This window comes from Sapajus apella, unplaced genomic scaffold (assembly GCF_009761245.1).
Source record: "Sapajus apella isolate SASKATOON/1434 unplaced genomic scaffold, GSC_monkey_1.0 scaffold114, whole genome shotgun sequence".
NCBI lineage: Eukaryota > Metazoa > Chordata > Mammalia > Primates > Cebidae > Sapajus > Sapajus apella.
The window spans coordinates 656786-674887 of NW_022437054.1; the positions used below are offsets into that span (position 1 = coordinate 656786).

Below are 18102 nucleotides of genomic sequence, written 5' to 3' on the forward strand. Positions count from 1 at the left end.
GAGGAACATATGCCTCCATATTCCGCCTTATGCCACTTTGACTCCAATGAGCCCATTTCCCCTCTCTCCTGATCATTTAAATCTACTGTCCTTTGAAACTTAGCTCAAAGAAGCAGGGGAACTAATGAACAAACTGCAGTACATCCCTATAATAATAGAACACGACTCAGGAATCCTAAGGAATGAAACCACTGAGACTTGTGACAACATGGATACACTTCTTTTTTTTTTTTTATAGAGACGGGGTTTCACCATCTTGGCCAGGCTGGTCTTGAACTCCTGACCTCGTGATCCACCTGCCTCAGCCTCCCAAAGTGCTGGGATTACAGGCATGAGCCACTGCACTGGGCCGGATGCATCTTAAAAGCGGTATGTAAGTGAAAGAAGCCAGACAAAAAGACTGTACATGGTATCATTCCATTTGTATGACATTCTGGAAAACACAAAACTATAGAGACAGAAATCAGATCCGTGGCTGCAGGGGCTGGGAGAGGGGAAGGGAACTGTACACAGCTGTGATTTGTCAAAGTCATCAAGCCATACTATACAACTGTACACTGTGCATACTATACCCCTCCAAAGGGCACATTTTACTGTGTGTAAATGTACCTTGGTAACCCTGACTTTTTAAAAAGCAAAAAAATGAGCTGACCCTCAGGTGATTCACCCGCCTCAGCCTCCCAAAGTGCAGGAATTACAGGAGTGAGCCACCTCACCTGGCCTAGTAAAGAGATTTTAATCAATAAACAGAAACAATTACAGATTAAAGAACAAAACACCTATCTTTAAACTTTTAAGTTTAAAGACCTATCAAAAACTCTGAAAATTATAAAATTATTCAAGTTTTAGAAAATTACAGCCCTAAATAATGTTTCAGTTACTCCAACTGTTCTCCTATTTCTCCAGGTGCACCTTGAAGTAGGTTGGTAAATGGGTTGTTGTTTACGCCCATTTTAGGGACCGGCGAGGTTGCTGAGGCAGTGAAGCTGTGCACATCCCAACAATCAAAGCAGACCTCGGTTAACCCTGGGCTCTAGCAGGCGAACCCCTCCAAGAGCTCAGCCCAACATCTGAAGTAGTCAGGATGTGCTACAATAACCTAGGATGTGACTAGGACTCACCTCAGAATGACCCACAGAAGCAGAAGCAAGTGCTTAGAGATGAATGGGTACAAACACACAAACAGAAAGAAATGTTTCGAGTGTGGAAAAGACAGGTCCGTTTAGACCCTGCAGCTCAGACTCATTGCGCTATGTAAACTCCTGCTAAAACATGCAGGGCTGCTCACCGCTGCCCTGGAAATCCTTGATTGCTTTCCAGGCGGAACCACCTTGGCAATGTTTCTCGGTTACTCACTGCCTTCGTCCCAAGCATGGAATGGGCCAGTTCTGTATTAACAAGGCTGAAGAAGTGGGAAAATTATCCTCAGAAAAGTCCAGAGAGAAGTGATTGAATCCCGTCCTTTTTACTAAGTAGTTGAACACGAAGAATCCTGTATTGACAGGATCCACTGACAAGAGGTCCCCAGAAGGTGTGTACTGTAGAGAAATCAAGGCAGAGAAAAAATGCCACCAATAATTGTTTCAGAATCTGGAATTAATGTGGGGGTCAGAGCGTTCATTCTTAGAAGAGGAAATGGCAATTTGGATTCCAGGGGAAGAACTATCCATCACTATTAATGTTTAGGCGTCATATAGTTTTGCTGAAGTGCAAGTTTGAATGAGGCCACTTCAGCCTGCCTCGATATTCCCATCAGTGCCCAGGGTAGGGGGTTGGGAGGTTGGTTAATAGGACCATACATAATAACCGACCTCCTCTAAGTTTAACAAAGCACCATCACCACAAAGAAAACTGGTTTTGTTTCTCAGGAATACCTGAATTACAGGGATGCTGGGATTACAGGGATGGTGGATTACACCTGTAATCCCAGCACTTTGGGAGGCCAAAGTGGGCAGATCACTTGAGGCCAGGAGTTCGAGACCAGCCTGGCCAACATGGTGAAACCCTGTCTCTACTAAAAATATAAAAAATTAGCCAGGTGTGGTGGTGCATGCTTGCAATCCCAGCTACTTGGGAGGCTGAGGCAGGAGAATCGCTAGAACCTAAAAGGCGGAGGTAGTAGTGAGCCGAAGTCATGCCATTATTGCACTTCAGCCTGGGTAACAGAGCGAGACTCTGTCTCAAAAACAAAAACAAAAAAAAAAAAAACAAAACAAAAAAATTAAGCCCAAGCCTGGGCAACACAGGGAGACTTCGTTTCTACCAAACATTTTAAAAATCACCTGGTCATAGTGGCGTGTACCTGTAGTCCCAGCTCCTCAGGAGACTGAGGAGAGAGGCTTGCCTGGGGTGTCAAGGCTGTAGGAAGCCATGATTGCAGCGCTGCACTCCAGCCTGGAAACAGAGCAAGACTCTGTCTCAAACGAAAACAAAAATCTTAAGCCCACCAAGGGGATCATTAAACTTTCCAAAGGCATTGTATCCACATGAAATTCAAATTATATGAAGAGAAGTTACCAATCCAGTTATAGACAAAATAAAATGGAAGAGGTTCAGCTCCCTATGCCCCTGGTATATTATTCTGGAAATAATTACAATATCTTTTTTTAAATATTAATTTTATGTGACTAGCTAATACTAAGTTTCAGGTAGTGCGAAGTGCTTTATACATGTTATCTTGTTTAAGCCTCTTAATAATTCAGTGAGGGGGGTATTACTACTGACATTTTATAGGGGAAGAAAGTGAGGCTGATCGAATTAGGTAACTTCCCCAAAGATACCCAGCTAGTGAGTGCCAAGGGTCAAACGTAAAAGCAGGTCGGACTGGAGTCATCTGGGCTATATCCTTGCCTAACGAAAGAGCTGAATTCAGCCTGAACCACAGCACAAGTCACAAGAAACAGCACAGCTCAGTTGGTTTCCCTCCTCCACCAGCATGCAGGCATTTCAGCAAAAGAAAGGAAAGAGCCATCTAAACTCCTTGCACAGCTAATGTGGTCCCTAATGACACCGAGTTAAAGGTTAAGCCACTAAAACACTGGCCCTCTGGAAATTGAAAGACTAATTCAAGCCCTTTGGAGAAGGCTTCTCTGCTGTTTATGGAACACGGAGCTGCTTATGTGGAAGAAACACTGAGCGATGTAGCTCAGCAAACCAGCCACTGTGCAGCCAACCCGGGGCACATCCCACCCATTCCTGCACTTCCTCAAGTCAGTGTCACATGGCCTCACTGCCCCGTCCTGGGGCTCTTAACTACCAAAAAATAAAACAAAAAAGGCAGGGGAGAGGGGTTCTGGAATCACAAGGGATTTAAGATTCATGAACACCAAGAAAAAGAGGCAAACAGAACTCAATGTCAGAAAAAGACTTCAAATGGGTGCATATTCAATACATGAAGCAATACTAAGCTGTTATGAAAAAAGAGTCAGTTAGAGATCTTTCCAAGAAAAAATATAATTGTCGAAATAAAAACTCAATAGATGCTATGAACTGAAGAGAGAAAAAAGCACAACAAAGCTGAAGAGCGAATGACCGAACAAGAAGACAAAGCCAAGAACTCTTCAAAAATGGGGCACAAAGAGATTGAAGGAAAGTTAAGAAAGCTGGGAGCAAAGACGCAAGTGGCAAGAGGAGTCTAATTCCAGAGTTACGCCGGAACAGGGGGAATGCACAGGAGGCCACACTTGAAGACGAGAGACAGGAGAACTTCTCCCCAAGAAAGAAAGACACAGTGTCAGATTGCAAGGTCTTTCCAGTGTCGACCAGACAACTATGGAATAAAAGAAATACTTAGACCATCATACTGAAATTTCAGAACATCAAGGATAGATACATCATTAAAAGCTAAACAAAAAAAAAAATAGCTAAACTGCAAAGAAACAAGAACCAGACTGATGTCTCTGCTCATCAGCAAATCTGGGTACGGGGAAGATGATAAAGCAGCGTGCCAGAGAAAAAGAATTTTAAATCCAGAATTCCTTAGACAGCAAAACCGTCACTTACTTGTGAAGATGACATGAAAGTATTTTTAGGCATACAAAAAAAAAAAAATCAGACAGATGGCCACTCACAGGTGCTCCCTAAAAGATCCTCGGGGCCAGGCATGGTGGCTCACACCTGTAATCCCAGCACTTTGGGAGGCCAAGGCAGGTGGATCACCTGAGGTCAGGAGTTTGAGACCAGCCTGGCCAACATGATGAAACCCTGTCTCCACTAAAAATACAAAAATTAGCCAGGCATGGTGGTGGGCACCTGTAATCCCAGCAACTCGGGAGGCTGAGGTAGGAAAATCACTTGAACCTGGGAGGCAAAGGTTGCAGTGAGCTGAGATTGTGCCATTACCCTCCAGCCTGGGTGACACAGCAAGACTCCATCTTAAAAAAATTTAAAAATATTTTTTAAAAATCTCCAGGGATCTACCCCAGCAACAGGAATGAAAGCCAAGAAAGCACAGCTGAGTAAAGAAAATCACTCATACCTGTTACCCGGGGAAAAATAATTACTCTCTGAAACCAACTCAGGTGACTATGACCAGGAAGAAGGTAGGAGAGAGTCAGGGGCAGGGAGAAAAACTGTGCCAGGATTTTTGCCTTCTTTTCGTTTAGAGGAGGGCACTATGGAGAGGAAAAGTTTATATATGTATATATACACACATACATATACTAATTAACTCCAGCCATTGTTAGGGACAGAGTAAGTAAATACAATATTTCTAATTTAAGTATACCCTCTCAAAGAATAAATTTAAATGTATAATTTCAAAAAGCTAAGGAAAAATATATATAAAAAAAGAAACAAACTTGAAACACCAGAAGTATAATTCAAGAAAGAACACTTTGATGAGTTGGATTTTGCTAAAATTTAACTTCAGCCCTGCAAGGCACTGTAAAGAGAATGAAAGACAAGCCATAGACTGGGGGAAGATATTTGGAAAACATTATCTCTGATCTTTTTTAAAGAGTTGGCATCCAAAATATACAAAGAACTCTTCAAACTCAAAAACAGGAACACAACCCAATTAAAAAAAGGACCAAAGATCTGAACAGACATTTCACCAAAGAAGAGATACAGATGGCAATTAAATATGGAAAGATGCTCAACGTCATACGTCATGAGAGAATTACACATTTAAAAAGCAGTAAGATACCACTACACATCTATCGAATGGCTAAAATTCAAAACACTGAAAGCACCAAATGCTGGTGAGGATGTGGAGCAACAGGAACCCTCATTTATTGCTGGTGGGGATGCAAAATGCTACAGCCACTTTGGAAGACAATCTGGCGGTTTCTTCCAAAGCTAAACATACTCCTAGCATATGAACCAGCAGTCACACTCCTTGGCATTTTTCCAAAAGACTTGAAAATGTATGTCCACACAAAAACCTGCACAGGAGTGTTTATAGCAGCTTTATGTATAATTTCAAAAAAAGTGAAAGCACCCAAGATGTTCTTCAGCAGGTGAATTGGTAAATAAGCTGCAGTACATCTAGGCAATGGAGTATTCTTTAAGGATAAAAAGAAATGAGCTGTCAAGCCATGAAAGGACACGGGGGAACATTAACTGCACATTGCTAAGTAAAAGAAGCCAATCTGAAAAGGCTTCACACTGTATGATGCTAACTACATGACATGTGTAAAGAGCAAAACTGTAACTATGGAGACAGTAAAAAGATCAGTGGTCACCAGAGGTTAGAGAGGAAGCATGGGATAAACAGGTGGAGCACTGGGGATTTTTGGGGCAGTGAAGCTCTTCAGTATGATACTACACTGGGGGATACATGTCATTATACTTTGTCACGGTGTGATACAGTGTGATATCATGGGGTGACACTATGGTGCTGAATTCACAGTGTTAACACAGACATCGCAGTGTTAACACAGAGAGCAGCTCCACTTCCTCTGCACAGCACTGCCAACATTGCCCTGTAATATCTTGTCAATATATCGTCCTGCTCAAAAGAGCCTGGCAGATGGTCTCAGAACTCTGGACTAGCTCTCCTGCCCTGGGGCTCTACAGCCATACTCTATACCCATGCTCATAAGGCCAAGATCTCCACTGAAAAATATTACAGACTGCAGGTGACACAGCTCCCATTACATGGACACACAAATTACAATGAGTGAAATCAAAGTAACTACACACCGATACAAGTTATCAGACTGCTAATCATCACACGGTATTATCTCGATTGCCATCACTGTGTTTATTATCACAGCCCATAATTTCATCAATATAGTTTAAACAAAATTCCTAAAAACTCAAAGTCTTGAACAATTTTAAAAGTCCAGCAGCATCCCCTAGTAATAAAATCTACCTTTGTCTACTTAGCAGGACTCAGAGCCACTCACAACCTGATGGTGTTTGAACACCATCTATTCAGACTCTTTCTCTTTTGTATTTACTTCCTCCATTTTTCTGACAGACTCATTTGAGAAAGTAATATATTAGGGAGAAAATGTGCACTAACAGGGGAACATTTTTTTTTATTGGTAGGTTTTATTTAATAGCTATCAGATTGGTCTGATTAAATGTCGAATTTTAATGTTGTGTTGATCAAATTGTTTTGATTGATTTGCTAGTGATTCAGCATTTCATACGTTGTATAAAATGTCCATGAGACATGTCCTAAAGAAACATGTCTTTGTTAGGTTTGTAAGGAAAACATTTTTAAATGTATTACTTTAAAAAGTACTCAGCTCCAATCAATGACTGGTCTCTTCTCTGAGAAGAAAAAAATTGCTGCTGAGATGCCCACTGGTCTTAAAGAAGGTTGTTGGGTAGGGCATTAAGATTTGTCATGCAGTCAAAAGTGAGATTAATCATAAATCGTGAATGTGTTGAAGATTCCCTCCACAAATACTGACTGATAATATCAGACATCACTAAAAGACTCAAGCAACTAGATTCTATTAGAGATTAGGTTCAGAGAAATGTAATAGCGTTTCCTAGTGCCATGACCCAGTTCATTTTCAAAATTAACTTAAGGTGGATATCTTAGAGTGTGCCCGAGGGAGATTTTCACTCAAGAGAAAGATAGATAAATAACCCTGCAAAAAATGCTGGAGGGAGGGGGCAGGGAAGAAAAAAACATTTTAAATGCTCAGGGAGTCTAAAGATATGGCTTTAGTTCTTTCACTCTGGTACTATCCTTGGAAGATCAGACAAGCCCCTGGAACAGCACCTTTCATGGCCTTTGTTTCCCTATGTAGCAATGAGGACCTTGACTGTCAGATAATTTTATTTCTGAAAGTCTGCAATTCCATAAGTAATCAATTAAAATATTTGGACTAGGTGATTTATAATAGTGTTCACCAATAGAAATATAACGCAGACCACATATACAATTTTAAACTTTCTAGCAACTGCACTAAAAAGTAAAAAGGAATACATACAATAATTTGAATAATATATTTATTTAACCTCACATATCCAAAATATTATTTCGATATATAATAAGCAGAAAACATTATGAATGTTTTACTTTCCTGTTTCACACTAAGTCTCGGAAATCCAGTGCATATTTTCCCATGACAGCCCAGCTCAACTGTGACTCACCATTTCTTTAGCCACCTGCAGCTGGTGGCCACTCTGCTACGTGGCATAGACCCATAGAGTCACCTTCAACTTTAATAAGCTTTCTCTACAAAGTATTGCCTACTCTGTACAAAGTATCTCGGCTCTCTAAAGGACAAATATTAGACAAGCAAGGTACAAGCTCAACAATTCTACTTGCCCAAGACCACGGAAAGCTCCTCCCTCATCTCTCATCTCCCTGGTTTCCAATTGCATGGCTTGATTGCAACCCAGCTGTTTTCCATCATCACTTGCACTTTTCTCTGATGCAGCACAGGTTCAGGCCTCATTCTTTTGCACCTGGAGTGTGATAACAGGCCCTAACTGTGCACTTCATTTACAATCTTCACTCATCTCTGTATTTGTATCCAGCCCAGTTTATTCTTACCCAAGAACCCTTCTCAGTTGCCTTCCCACACTGATGTCTTCCTTTCTAAAAAATCTGCCCAGCCGGGCGCAGTGGCTCATGCCTGTAATCCCAATACTTTGGGAGGCCAAGGCAGGTGAATCATGAGGTCAGTAGTTCAAGACTAGCCTGACCAACATGATGAAACACTGTCTTTACTAAAAACACACAAAAAAATTAGCTGGTGTGGTGGCACGTGCCTGTAATCCCAGCTACTCAGGAGGCTAAGGCAGAAGAATCGCTTAACTCCAGCCTGGGCAACAGAGCGACATTCTGTCTCAAGAAAACGAAAAAAAAAATTTTCCCAAACTCGAACACCAAAAAATCAGACAGCAGAAGAATTCGATCAAGTTGAAATAAATGTATTTCCAAGCTTCAGGAAGGTGCAACAGGAAAACAGAGTAGACCCAGAAAGACTGTTTATTTCTATTATTCCGTCCAGCAAAAATGGACAGTGGAGTAATTTGGGGACGTGGCATGTTGGGGCAGGAGATGCATCAGAAACGGCACACTATCTTACACGTTTAGCAGGGCCTGTTCCACTGAGTCTCCTGAGATCTCAGAGGTTGGAAGACCACTTAGTTTGTTTGCTACATATACCATAACTACTGCTTTGAGGGTTTAAAAACAAAAATTCTGCCATTTTAAAACCAAAGTTACATTTCCTCAATGCATTAGAATAAAGACAACAAAAAGAAAATGGAAGACACTTAAATAAGGATAATCATTATGTGGCTAAAAATAACTGATAAGTGGCCTGATCCCATGGTGCACTAACTGAATACATCATCAGCCAGGCCACTGTTCTCGCCTTTGAATATGAATGAACTGCTCCCTGATATTAACATATCATGACCGTGACAAAAAGCAACTGTCTTTGAACTAAATATCTAGAATAAGACTCCAAATGTCAGCATAGAGAAGTACTCACTCACTCCATGGAGTAGTTTGCTTACCCTAGTTTCTCATATAATCAGTCTCCGTAATGTGCTTAAAATATTTACAGTAATCCTGGGATCCTCAGTGCTGCGTATGGCTTACATGGTATCTCTAGAGATAGAAAAGGGAGAAGGAGCACTCAGTTGCTTCCCTGCAATGTGTGAAATGTACATTGCTGATGATTTGGCAAAAGATGACACAAGACGAGAACACTTACTTCTGAATGCAAAACCTCTGAATCAGAATTAATGAGCCTGCCTTAACATTCTCTGTGAAAGAGGAGGAAAGAAAAAAGACATTTCTCCTGTCTGGAGTATTTATTCTCTCCTGCTTTTCCTTAGAAAAGTATGCAAATATGTATATAGAATTTTTAAATGGGAGGCGAGAATAATATATTTCTTCTCAGAGGGATGGTTTGAGGATCAGGAAGAAAAGTGTATGAACAGCACTAAAGGCGTGTTAGTAATTACCTTTATTGTCTTTATTCTCACACCACCAGACCCACTACCTTGCTCTGTTCCCAACAGCACTCCCTGTCATCAGTGGCACAGTATCAGGTGGGCAGAGCTAGAGTCCCTTCCGAGCTAGGAGGGCAGGGACAGAGACAGCCAAGTGCTGTCACTTACGCTGGCTAGCAAGGAATACGCGAAGGAGCTGCTTCACTCCCAGTTTTGGAAGCCTATAGCTATTTACCCTGTGTATGGAACAGATGCAGAAAAGAAAAAAACATGTCAGCTTGGAAAGCAGAAACCCATACTAACCAACTCTGAAGTGAGAACTCCAGTGACAGCCAAAAAACAACAAAGTTCTCTCCTCTGTGACAAGAAAGGGGTATTACGAATTCAGGCAACCTGAAACAATGCAATCAAAATGGCATAAATCTTCCTGTCACATTTTACCATATTCCCGAATGCAACATTTTCCACATTCAGCGTGGAATGATTGTGATGGAAAGCAAAATGCACAGTACTTGTAAACTAATGATTACAGAACAAAAATGAAAAATCTGGAAAAAAAAACAGAATTAATGAGGTTTAGATCACTTTTTAGGATGAAATATGATGAAATATTAGACGATAAATTCTATCGGGGCAGGGAGGGAGAGAAGAGATGAACCGTCAGAGCAAGTGACGTACGCATATAAACACGCACACGTGTATCTATGGTAATGTTGGACCCAGTGAGCCCTCCCCCATCACAGCTGGGAAGTAACCAGCATCATTCCTGTGCTCTTTTTTTTTTTCTTTAGAGAAAGGGTCTCGCTCTGCTGTCCAGGCTGGAATGCAGTGGTGCAATAGCTCATTGCAGCCTCAAACTCCTGGGCTTAAGTGATCCTCCTGCCTCAGCCTCTCAAGTAGCAGGGACTACAGGCATGTGCCACAATGCCTGGCTATTTATAAATTTTTTATAGCGATGGGGTCTCACTATGTTGCACAGGCTGGTCTCAAACTCCTGGCCTAAAGTGAACTTCCCACCCAAGCCTCCCAAAGTGCTGAAATTACATGCATGAGCCACCAGGCTTGGCCATTCGTTACTGTTGTTTTGTTTTGTTAGTTTTGTTTTGTTTGAAACAGGGTCTCACTCTGTCCACCGAGACTGGAGGGCAGTGGTACAATCTTGGCTCACCGCAACCTCCATCTTGCAGGCTCAAGTGATTCTTCTACTTCAGCCTCCTGAGTAGCTAGGACTACAGGTGTGCATCACTACCACCTGGTTAATTTTTGTACTTTAGGAGAGACAGGGTTTCACCATGTTGGCCAGGCTGGTCTTGAACGCCTGACCTCAAATGATCCACCCGTCGCGGCCTCCCAAAGTGCTGGGATTGTAGGTGTGAGCCAGCACGCCCAGTCCATCCATGTACTTTTATGACACATCTATGCGGGCAGACCCAGGCAGCTACTGGGGTGTGACAAGTCCCCACTCCTTGCTCTACTCCTGGAAGGGCTCTCTCCTGTCCTGGAGTAGGCCCTGTTTCTGAGTTTGCCCTTGATGATGATGGGGAGAAACTCCCAGGGCATGGAGGTGAGATCACTTTTATTTTTAGTCCTTCTTAATGGTCGTTAACATTTGTGCTGAACACTTTTCCCAGCCTAAGTGGGTGTAAATAACATCTTGTATCCAGTGTGGTATTGACCAGAAGTTATATTTAGTAAATGTAAAAATCCAAGGAGGAAGAATAGAGACCCTTCTTTAGAGGCACCGTATGTACTTCCTCTCATGAATGCTTAAAAACGTTTTAGAAAATAACTGTAAAATACTCCATTTGTCTAGCTGTCACCTCGGTCCGAGGAGGGTTTAAGATAATGTATCCGTTGTAAATGCAAAATCAATTATTGAACAACGGAAGCCATCCACAGAGGTGCGTATTGGCCACCTGTGGGGTAGAAGACAGCCTTGCAGGCAGGACTCCTTTCAACAGAAGGTGATGACCTTCAGAGCCACTAGAGCATGAACACTCTATCCAGAATCAGAACTCCTGGCGAGTAGGCGCTTATTCCTGTAACCATTTACACAGCATTATGACAGTAAAAGAACACTTAAATTCTCCTGTGACGACAATGTGGTCCTCTCCCAGTTAGGCCTCCATCATTAGATTTAGAGGGGAAAGTAATAACTTAAGTTTTTGCCAATTTTTCTATTCCGTGGGATAAATACCTAGATGGAGGACTTTGCCTTAGATGATAATGGGCAGCATGGGAGAGATCTGACATGTTGTCAATATGATCTTTCATGTGTCAATTAATGCATGCACTTTTATGCACATACCCACAGACCACTACAACCACCCATGAAGTACAAACTCTTATTTTTAACAGAAGTTAAAAATTATTTAAATTTTTACTCTGTTATCTATAACATAAGTAAATGAACCTTTTGAATGTCATATAGGTAGAAATGACAGGTTTTTTTTTTTAGAGACAGGGTTTCACCATGTTGGCCAGGTTGCTCTCGAACTTCTGACCTCAGGTGATCCGCCCGCCTCGGCCTCCCAAAATGCTGGGATTACAGGTGTAAGCCACCGCGCCCAGCCTGAAATGACAGTTTTAAAACCTGAATTCAATTCTCTTTAAAGTCTGGGGTTTTAACCCCTACATGTACTGCCCTTAAGAAACTTCCAAACAGAATCTAGACCCTTAGACCAAGTCCAAAAGTTGCCCATGACAGAGTTGAGTAAAACTGTATTTACTGAACACATACAGGGTGGTACAGGAAATGGAAGCAGGAGAAATGAGATTATTGTCTTTATTTCCTATCAAGGCAGAGAAAACAATATAGAATCAATCAATGTATTCTGTTCCACTTAGATCTGATATTGAACTAGGCAGGTGGGCTGTAAGAACCACACTGTACTTGCTAATTAGCTGGTCCTGACAGAAATTACACAGCTAGTAGGGAATTTCTCTGGATTGATTTTTCATTTGTAAAGTGAAGAGATTAGACCATCTCTGAGATATGCCCCAGCTCTTACATTCTCAAATTAGCACTGCTTATATTTTCAGCTGCTTTGATTCTCCTTGAAACTTGGGACAGGTTGTCTGGCAAAAACAGAAAACACACAAAAAAAACCACGTTTGATGACCAGCAGAGGGCAGGGTGAGCAGGGTGTGGACTTCAGAGGAGGTCTCCAGGAGCAGTTTCTAGGTTTTTAGTCCTCTGTGTTCTGCATTTGGTCCATGCATTTCCTGCCTGCCTGTTCTTTCACCAAGCCCAGAAATCCAGTGAGATAGGGAAGAGCTTCTGCCCTAGACAGCACTGATGCTGTCGTCCATAGAAAGCAACTTCCTTCCTTTGTGTCCCCACCGTTCCACTCCCACAACCCCCGACACCCACATTCACATGCACGCACTTAATTTCCTTACTCATTTGGGTCAAGGTGAGAGAAGAGAGTTGAGAGCTCTTCCCACGTGGCTTGTAATCACCGCCTAGACCATAAGCTCCGTGAGACACACTGCTGTGTTCACTGCTCGGTCTCTAGCACCTACAACGGTGCCTGGCACATAGAAGCCACTGATAAGTATTTGCCACTGACTTTGTTTCCATCCCAAGGGGCTCCACCCTGAGCAGACTGTAAGCTCTGCCAGGGCAAGAGGACCCCCATGCTCACAAATCTTTGGATTTTCATCATTTGGTAAAATGAGACACACTGGCACCAAGTCGATATTTGGGGAAAGGTAAAACTGATCCAAGTGCAATTGAATATGACAAGAAATTATGCCAGAATCATTTCGAAAAACAGTATACAGTTCAGCATATAATCTTGAAGCTGACAGCGATCTGTAATCCTTTCATCATTAGTTTATTTTTTAAAGATGAGAAGCAGATGACTTCATTTAAGAACACGCATCTTTGTTTAGTATTTTTATGGGAGTACACGATTGTCAGGCCCTTTGCCCCAGTTACCATCAGTGTCTCCAGGAGCCCACACTGTGCAGATCCTCTTTCTTACCCATACATTATGCAAATACTCTAAACAGACCCCATCTCAGAGCCTCCACGCTGTCTCCTGGAACTTTCAGCCTATCATCAGCAAGGACCCTCACACCCCATCCCTCGGACTATTCCTGAAACTTCTTTCCTTAGCTGCTCTGCTGGGAGGACCCTGCTCCTCATGGTTACTCTCAGATCACTGCCTTCCCCCTACTCCCTAAAAGCTCCCTGCGTTGATGTTCATGCTGTCAGACTGCAGGACAGTGTCAAAACAAAACCACCTGTCTTGAACCCACATCTTCCTCCCGCTGTCACTCAATGCTTCTCGCCCTCCCTTTTCTGCCATGTTCACCCAAAAGAGTTTTTTAGACTTGCTGTTTCCAGTTCCTGTCCTGTTACTCTCTTACACCTGCTCTTTTAGGCATTCTTCCTCACTATGACATGTTAACAGCTCTTTTCAAGATCGCCAATGACCTCCACTTACACGACAGGTCTCCAGCCTCATCTTCATTGAGCTCAGCAGCACTGGGCATGGGAACATCCCACCCCTTCCTGAACATCTTCTCTCTGAGTTTTGAGCATCCTCTCTGGAATGACCTCCCTGGCCATCCTCTGGGGCCCTTTCTGTTATCCCTCATCTCCCCGGCCTCACAATGTTAGAGTGCCCAGGACTCTATCCAAGGACCCCTCTTTTTTAGGCCACTTCTATATACATTGACAGCTGTGACTGATCACATAATTCTTAGAGGCCAATGTAAAATGAAAATGTAGGCCCCTTGTTCAAAAATTAAGACTTGCAAGACAGTAACACCACGCAGAACATCCAAGCAAGTACTCTTCTAAGAGCCAGACTCTGCAGCTGCGGTGCTAACACTCTTGGAGCCGGTCCTGCCGACGACTCTTGAATCTCTGTGTCTGGCCTTGCACACTCCCCAGAGCCCCAGACTCATAAATCCCGCTCTCTGCTAGTCATCTCCACTTAGCTCTAGAGTAGGCATTTCATACCAAACTCTTCACGCTCTCCCTCTCTGCAGAAGGGAACCCTGGTCCTCTGCACTTTCCCCAACTCAGCAAGGGGAGCATTCTTCCGATGTCTCAGACCAACATTCTTAGAGCCACGTTTGATTCTTTTCTTGTACTGAAGCCCCACATCCAAACCATGAGCCTTTGGCTCCACCTGCAGAGGTACAGACCAGGTATCCCCAGGTCTCCTCGCGCTGCCTCCACCTTGGGAAACCCCCACGCTTGTATGACTGCGCCCTCCCCGTGTCTCTCTGCCGCAGCTCTTCCCAGCTATTTAGTCTTGATCCTGAGCCCTGTGACCCCTTCAGACTGGGATTCTCCTCAGAACGAATGTGAAAGTGCCCTGACTTTACTCAAGTTTAACAAACATTGGCTTAAATTACCTGATAAGCTTGCTTCCCTCTCAGGTTACTCAACTACATAAATACAAAAGTCGCTTAAATTATTATGCGCCTATTTTCTCAAAACACATAGAAAAGCACGAAGACAGGTGACCCCAGCTCCAAACTGTACACTCTCCACCTTCCGCACGTCAAAGATCTGCCTGCAAACTTGCCGCAGTCCTGAAACGATACGAAATCATTTTTGAGGCTCCTCTTTCAAGCCTGCATTAGCTAATAGTAACCTTATCAAGTGTCACGGCCACATGGCATCCAGCTCACGAGAGCACGGTTTACAAAGGTGCTCTATAACCATAGAACGCAGGCCTCTAGCAGTGTGAGTGGTGGTGGGCGGGGGGTGGCATATGCGTTTTCGGCTTTAGGTTTAGGTTTAGAGTTCCAATGCCCAGGCGCCTGCAGGCAGGGTGTGTGTGCACGCGTGACTGTGTACGCGTATGTGTCTGTGTGTGTTCGCGCGTGTGCGTGTGTGTGTATTCGTCTCCAGGTGGCTGCACGGAGGGTCATGAGCCATTGCGTCGCGGGTGCGCGCGCGCGAGGACCTGGGGCACCAAGTGGTGAGAATCACTCGAGGGCCCCTTCGGATGCCTCTTCCCCCGCTGCCTTTGAGCTCTGCAGCACTGAGGAGCCGGCCGCCGGCGGGGAAGGCTGGATCTTCTCTACGCGGCCAACCCGTGCCCACCACCGCGGGGACTGCCGCCTCGGTCGCATCCCTGAGCCGCATCCGGGCACGCGCATGGGGCGCGCGCAGACACACACATACACACACACACACACACACACACACACACACACACACACACACACAATCTGTCCCAGGGACGGGACGGGGGTCTCTGACGCCCGCCGCTCCCCTCGCCCAGGCTTGGGGCCTTTTGGCCCCGCAGGTGCAGCGGCGTCGGCGGATCCTGCAGCCCACGGAGCCCAGAGAGCGGAGCCGAGGGAGGGGAGCAGGGCGCGGGCGGTGCAGTGTCGCATAACCGCAGGCGCGCCCCGCGCCGCCCCCGCCCCGGGCCCACCCTCCCTCGCCGCGCCCCTCCCAACTCACCCACGGACGAGCGGATCCTCGACCTCCGCGGCAGGGACATCTTAAGAGCCTTGTCCAGGCCTGCGCCGTTCAGCATCTCGCCCGTGTCGGGGGCTCGGCTGCCCCGGGCGAGCGACGGAGGCGACGCGCAGGGGTGGGCGCAGGGGCCGCGGCCCGAGGGCCATGGGTGGATTGGCGCCTCGCTGGGCTGCGAGCTCGCCGGGACCGCCGGCGCCTGTGCCGGGCCGCGCCCGAGGCTGCGCTGTCCGTGCCGCAGCGGCCAATGCGGCAGCGCCCGCGAACGCCACCGCGGCGGGCCCCGCTGGCCCGGGCTGCGGCGTGGGGGCGGGGGACCGGCCCCGAGCTGAGCCCGGCGGGAGGAGGAGCGGACGGGAGGCTGGGAAGGATCCGCAATGTTACGCAGGACCGGGGGCTTTTAGGTGGCGAAGAAGGCGATGGGGCGGGCTTGGTGGGGTGGGGGATTGGGCCGGTGCTTTCGGAGGCTCTTCCAGGAGAGGAGCACCCCTGGGGGGCTCGGAGTGTCGGCCTGTCTGCCACCTATTTACCTGCCTGTCATTTGTCATGTGCTAGTGGAGACACTGTCATCCTCCAGGACTCTTAATGTCCCTTTCTTTTCGCAGTTTCTGTTCTTCTGAGCCCAGCCTGGTGGGATCTGTGTAGGGTCTTCATGGAACGGGTATTTCCAAAATGTCTGATGTGTGACCTGGCACTCAGAGAAGTTGGGGGTCTCCAGCTCCCCACTCTCCACAACCTGCCTGTATTCTAACCAGGCATCGTAAAGCCGCAGGTAGCCCTAGGGAACCTTAGCAGCACCCTCCCCCGCACCCACACACACACACACACACACACACACCCATCGACACACACACCTTCCATAAAACAAACTTCCAAAAAACACCTTCCACCTTACTTCCATCGAGAGGTAAGGTGACTCGTCCAAGGTCACTTGATCTATTTTTTGTTTTTTTATCGCTTAATGTTCGGATTGTGCTTGGTCTTTCTGGACACAATCCCATGAAGAAAAAAAAAGCTAAATCTTTATTGTACCTGATGACATCCTGACCTCCGAGTAAAAATGGAACAAAACAGAAAACCCTTCAGATGACAGTCTGACCTTGCATTTACTGATGCGATCATTATATTTTCTTTAACCTAAATTAACATTAGGGACTGACAAGGAGTACAGAGTTCCGCAGAAAGGATCCGTGCTAGCAAAGACAGCAGTGCGGCCTGCTGCCTGGCTCTGCTTCTGATTTTCTAAAGAACAAACATCCAGAAGGGACAGGCAACTTACCTTGAAAACTACAGGCTGGCAAGAGTTTACACTAAATGTAGCTTCACTTGGGATTCTTTACCTATCTATTATGGGCCCTCAAAACAATTTTCTGATAAGAAATGAATCTTTATCAGGAAGTTGAAGAAAAACAACATTTTCTAAATTGGTGAGTTAAGCTTCAGAGTGGGGGATGTTTTCTCGGTGGCTTTTCATAGCTGCTGAGGATAATCTTAAAGCTGGGGTTAATCCTAGGACTGGATTTGTCAAAAACTTGTCACTAATGATTCAGTAAATTTTCTGTCTATGATAACACCTTGAGGGCCTAACCAGAATTAAAAGGGACTTAAAAGGAAAATGTGTTTTTTTCAATCCCCAAACTTCAAGTTAAATAGAAAACATTTTTTTTTTTGCTATAACTTAGATGGGAACAGAAAGAGTAGATAAAGTTTATTTTTAATTTTTAATTTTAATCTGCTTTTAAGAAGCAGAGTATGTTACATATACAATATTTGCCTTGACCACTGAGGAGTGACCAAATGTCCTACCCTGACACGGTGCAACCCCATCATGAAATGGGGTTGTTTCTTCTCTTTCTATGTTTATCTTCCGATAACCAAACTGCCCTGATGACTCTGTAGGTGTGTTAAGATAGTTCGGTTGGCTCACCTTGAAGATCACAGCACAGACTGCAAGGAGCAGTAGGTGAATATTTCACTGCAACTTGTATTGTCTCCTTGATGTCTTGGTTAATTTCCCTGATCTGACTGCCTCTTGGGAAGTTGGAGAGATTAGTAGACTGGCATTGGCCAGAGTCCAGACCTAAATCCCGCCCCCCTTTTTTTTTTTTTTGAGATGGAGTCTCACTCTGTGGCCCAGGCTGCAGTGCAATGGTGTGATCTCGGTTCACTGCAACCTCTGCCTCCTGCATTCAAGCAATTCTCCTGCCTCAGCCTCCCGAGTAGCTGGGACTACAAGCATGTGCCATCAGGCCCAGTTAATTTTTGTATTT

General features: G+C 44.8%; 1 protein-coding gene across 1 annotated transcript in view; it reads right to left on the bottom strand.

Moving 5' to 3' along the window:
- The window catches only part of ATP8A2 (ATPase phospholipid transporting 8A2), a 643075-nt gene extending 627045 nt beyond the window's left edge, over positions 1 to 16030 (bottom strand). Inside the window, exon 1 of the mRNA XM_032260055.1 lies at positions 15818 to 16030. Coding sequence (XP_032115946.1) covers positions 15818 to 15893 — 76 coding nt within the window. The 5' untranslated portion in view covers positions 15894 to 16030. The remainder of the gene's footprint in view (positions 1 to 15817) is intronic.
- Between the last annotated feature and the right edge of the window lie 2072 nt (positions 16031 to 18102).